At 36.0% G+C, this 5311-nt stretch overlaps 1 protein-coding gene across 1 annotated transcript in view; it reads right to left on the bottom strand.

Annotated features, from left to right (window-relative positions):
* Positions 1 to 5311, bottom strand: part of DYX1C1 (dyslexia susceptibility 1 candidate 1) — a gene marked incomplete at its 3' end in the record, with an annotated part of 39048 nt that overhangs the window by 18116 nt on the left and 15621 nt on the right. The window contains exon 4 of the mRNA XM_006894536.1: positions 2032 to 2263. Coding sequence (XP_006894598.1) covers positions 2032 to 2263 — 232 coding nt within the window. The remainder of the gene's footprint in view (positions 1 to 2031; positions 2264 to 5311) is intronic.

Here is a 5311-nt window from a genome sequence, read left to right as displayed (position 1 = left end):
AAAAAAATGTTGGCTAAAATGAAAACAAATAAAAAAAGGTTCAAATAGAGTTTGGCTCAAAGGTAAGCAACGGAATATCCCTATTAGTGAATTTAAAGCTGGTATAATTCCAAAAGCTGCTTGAGAAGATCTCTGATACCAATACAATATTAATATTAAGGACTGTTGTTAATATTAGTATAATATTAATATTCAATATTGAGGACTGTTGTTATATAGCTTTCCCTCCAGAGAGTTTTCAGAGGCTATAAATCACACTGGGTCCATATTTTTCATGAGGAGCAACTAGTGCATTTAAACCATGTGCTTTCTGGTTGGCAACATAAACCTAAACCCTTACTAGGCCACCAGAGACTCCCCTTTTATGGACTAGAGATTGATAATTTAATGCAGACAGAAGAACAAAGGCATTATTAGGTGTTATCAAGTAAGCTCTAGATCATAAAGATACAGGCACAAAAAAAAAATAATAAAACATCATAGCTGGCCTTCTGTTGGGTTTCCAAGACTATAAATTGCACAAAAGGAGACTATTGTCTTTCTCCTATAGAGTGGCTGGTGGCTTTGAACCACTGGAGTGGCTAGGCTTTGGGTTAGCAGCACTACTTCCTGTAGACTAGGCTACCAGAACACTATAAATACTAATTGTTACTGTGTATCGTAGAGTCAGAACTGACCCACAGCTGATGCTCTGGTGGGTTTTCAGAGGTAGTTAATCACATAGGAAGAGAATGCCCATCTTTCCCCAGTGGAGCAGCTGTTGGATTTGAACTACATGCCCTCAGAATTGTGGCACAGCTTCTTACCACTAGGCCACCAGAATTCCCTACATCTACTAATACAGAACAACTTTTAGTGTTTCAACACACCACTGGGTATCCTAGCCTAGTCAAGATGGCACGTTAAAATTAACATCATAACTTTCTGTCGAAGAGTTACTGGGTGTTGTAAGGTGCAACAAGTACGACTCATAGCAACTCTATGAACAACAGATCTGAACCCTGTCCTATCCTGTGCCATCCTCATCATCTCTGACACAATGATCCCACTGCTGCAGTCACTATGTGATTCCATCCCACTGAGGTCTTCCTCTCTTTCATGAACCCTCCACCTTTCCAAGCATGATGTCCTTCTCCAAAGAACTGCCTCTCCTAGCAACATAAGGGAGGATATAGCCCATCTTTCTCCAGAAAAGCAGCTGGCGGATTCCCACTGCATGTTTCTAAGTCAGCAGTCCAAATTCATACCCTATAGACCACCGGAGCTCCCTGTCTGAACATTTACCTCCTACTTCCTCTAAAATTATGATGTTAAAATTATCATGAAGTGCTGTTCTGAGGATTGAATTAAAAAATTACATAATCTTGTGATCCAAATAATTAATTATAATTATATTTATTATTAAAAAATGATTTTACTACCATACGTTCCATTTACAGGAATTCAATATTTACTTATATGAAGAAAGTACTAAATATAACAAAATGAAGTTTAAATATTATCATAGCCAATATAAGCAAACTTGGTATGTTTAATAAGAAAGTCATTTTACCTGTTTTGAAGATAATCAGGATGAAAAAGCCAGAAGCAGTCAGGCTTCAACCTGTTTTTAAGAAGACTTCAAGTATCAAACCTTAAACTTATTTTTAATATTCCTCATTTGCCTGAGTCATGTGTAGAAATAAGCCTTTTCATGAAAATTTTGCTTATCTCTATAGGAATAAATGAATGTTCCTGGCACTATTAGCCTACTCCAAGTCTTTCTGTAATTTGTCATAAGGAAACCAAAGGTTTAACAATTAATTCTTACATAAATATCAAAAGAAAATACCTAATCCAAAAGGTACTGAATATCTCCTTGTTTTCTAATGAAAATTTCAATACTCCCTAAAATAAATTAGTCTTTTAATGATATTATTCTTAATACATAAAAACAATGATTTAATGCTCTAAATAGGTTGGATTTTTAAAAATGTAATACGTATTTTACAAAAAAGAAGCTGCTTTCCTAGAAAATATTAATAATTGTACCTTTTGTGGAAAGATTTCTAGACACCAAATTTCTATTAAGATTCTTTTTGCTCTTTGATTTTTCTCTTTCTTCTTCAATGTGCTGTTCTTGATGCAATTTCTTGTCTTTCTGAATCTTTTTTTGTTCTTCTCCTTTCTTCTGATGTTTTCTCCAAGCTTCCAGTTCTTTGGTTGCTTTTATCCGTTCTTCCTCTTTCATAGCTTCTATATTTTTCCTCTTTTCCTCTTCAATCTGGAAAAAAATACAATTGCCATATCCTTTATAACATAAATAGCAAAATGTCTTTATATAGTTAGGAAAAAAACATTATAATTAATTAGTCTTGACTCTTAACTATTGTCATTGTATGCACAGCTAACAATTACTAGTATTTATAACTGAGTGTACCAGGAATGTGACCTTGTTTGGGTCACATTCGCTGAAATGAAATGTGAACTTATAGGTATTTCTTTGAAGATGCTTTCAGTTAAAAGTAAACTAGCTCATCTTAGACTAGGTCCTAATCCCTTTGGAGTGGTGCTTATAAAAAGGAAGAACTGACTTGGAAATAAAGTCCCATAAGGTAGAGACAAGGTGTCATGTGAAGATACATCTACAATCTAAGGAACATCAAGTGATGCTTGGTGCTTCAAGAAGCTGGACAAGTGAAGGAAGTCCATTCTCTTAGGCCAGACAAAAACAACACAGCTGTATGTAGCACTCAGGAGCAACAATTTCCCAAAAATACTATATAACATGGGAGAGGCTAAAGAGCAATATGCTGAGTGAAATACCTCAGGTCCATAAGGACAAATGCTGCACAAGATTATTATTGTAAAAATGTGTATGGATATCCAAAAGGGGAGGGGAGAGAGCCGTGGTAGTACAGGGCAGAGGGCTAAATCATGGAGCTGTAGAGTTTGATGGGTGGAAGGAGGTGGTGAAGGAATTAGGGAAGATTCAGTGGGGATCTGAGGAGGAAGGGTGATAGTGGACATGATTAGTAGTGGTTAATTTTATAAGACACAATGTATGGGAATGGTCATAAGAAACACATTATGAATAAAAAAACCCAAAACCACAAACCAAATATAACTTTAAAAAAAATAGCCATAACAATGCATAGAATTTGGATTCCTAGTCTCCAGAACTATGAGACAATGAATTTCTATTCTTTTAAAAAAATTTTTCTTTTATATTAGTTTACATACAAAATTTGTGTACATTGTTTCATTCATGTACATTTTGTTTCACACATTCATTCATTTATACTGTGTTTTGTTGTTCACTTGATATAATGTCCTCTATACTTGCCCATGTTGCAGTTTTATGAATTCTTTATTATTTTCAATGCTACATAATATTCCACTTTACCATTGTACCACAGTTTCTCTATGCATTCATTTGTTGATGAGCACTTGGACTGCTTCAATATCCTTGCTATTATGAGTAATGCAGCAATAAACATACCTATGCACACATTTTCTTAAGTTGCAACTCTGATTTCATTAGGGTATACTGCCAGTAGTGAATAGCTACTGGGTCCTGGAACCAGTTTGAAAGTCATCTACAGGAGCTGGTTCTACAGAAGCCTGTTGGCTGGGATTGGTGAGCAGTAGGGTGGAATGTTGATTCGCTAAGTGGAGTGAGGTGATGTGATAAGGCTTCCTATTTAAAAATCCTTTTTTGATTAGCAGCACACCTCTGGAACCAGTTTGAAAGTCATCTATAGGAGCTGGTTCTACAGAAGTCTGTTGGCTGGATTGGTGAGCAGTAGGGTGGAATGTTGATTTGCTAAGGGGAGTGAAGCGATGTGATATGGCCTCATATCTAAAAACCCATTGTTTTTTGTCAAACATTCTTCTAAGTGGTATAGCACTGGTCTATGCATTGCTTTACAGAGGTAACTCATGGTTGCTTTACACTGTGACACTGAGGTGCCAAATGAGATAATGGTTACCCATGGTGGACAGTGTGTGATGGAGCTTCCCGATTAAAACAAGCTTGGAAGCAGGAGTGGCATCCACTTCCAACATGGCTTGCCTCCAGAAACTCTATGAACAGTGCTCAGGTCTCTCATTCATAGGGTCACTATGAATAGTCTAGGACTCGAAAGCACTTAACAACAACAACAACAGTGAATAGCTATATCTTTAAGGCTATCTTCTATGTTATTACAGCCCTAGGGAATTAAGAAAGTAATGTTTTTGTTGTTATGTGCCATTGAGTTGTCTGGGAAAGTATAATATAATTAAACTTAAAATGGAAAAAAGTTACTGATTAAATGTCTATTTTTCTATTGATGTCTATTGGTTTTTAGGCTTTAGTCTTAGATCCAACACTGACAGGATTTTGGACAATCACTTCTTCTAGTCTTATTTTACTCCCATGTAAAATGCAGACAGGAATTCACTTAATTTATATCTAAAGCCTTGGTGAAAAATAAGAATGCATTATTTATTAGACTTTGTGCCCCAATACTTACACAATAGTGTCTTCTTACCCTAATTTTCTCTTCTCTTGTAACTAAGGTTGTACTAATTAATCTTCACTTGAGGAATGATGGAACATCAGTGAGTGGAAATAAAAAAGATGAACTAGGAAGAGTCTGTCTCAATTGGTCAGAAACGTTTGGATTCTTAAACCTGCCCAATATATTTACACTAGCAGTTACTGAAATTTTCCTGTGAAAAGCTAAATGAAGGCAGTAACGTGTACAGGAATGTGCCAACTTTCCCCTCTTTCATAAACATTTTTCACTTAGAAAAGAAAATTTACAGTAAAACCAGAGTAACTGCTTAATATCTAATTGGTTTTATGCAACTGACATCTTCAAGTAAGAAAAATTTCTCTATCCTTTAGAGAAATAGCACCCAAATAAAACTTTCTTCAGTATTAGAACTTTTTTGTTATAATAATACATATAACATAGGCCAATTCAATATTTTTCATGTGCTTAATTTAGTGATATCAATATTAATTAAGGTTGTACAGAGTCGGAAGGAAGATTGCGAGTGGCGCGAGGCGAGATGGCAGCTACCAAGAGGAATTGTCGTGGAGACTTAGCTATCAAGACCAAGAGACCAAAAAGAGACGAAGAAGATGTCAGACCACCGGCTAAGCTTAACGACACAGCCGAAGAGGGGAAGGAGGAAGATAGAGACCGTATCCCAGGCCCCGTTTGCAAGGGCAAGTGGAAGAATAAGGAACGAATTCTCATCTTTTCTTCCAGAGGAATAAATTTCAGAACAAGACACTTAATGCAAGACTTAAGAAACTTGATGCCTCATTCTAAACCAG

This window comes from Elephantulus edwardii, unplaced genomic scaffold, assembly GCF_000299155.1.
Source record: "Elephantulus edwardii isolate Elephantulus edwardi_28Jun2011 unplaced genomic scaffold, EleEdw1.0 scaffold00145, whole genome shotgun sequence".
Taxonomy (NCBI): domain Eukaryota; kingdom Metazoa; phylum Chordata; class Mammalia; order Macroscelidea; family Macroscelididae; genus Elephantulus; species Elephantulus edwardii.
The sequence above is the reverse complement of the archived record's forward strand: the minus strand, read 5'-3'. Positions and strand labels throughout refer to the sequence as shown.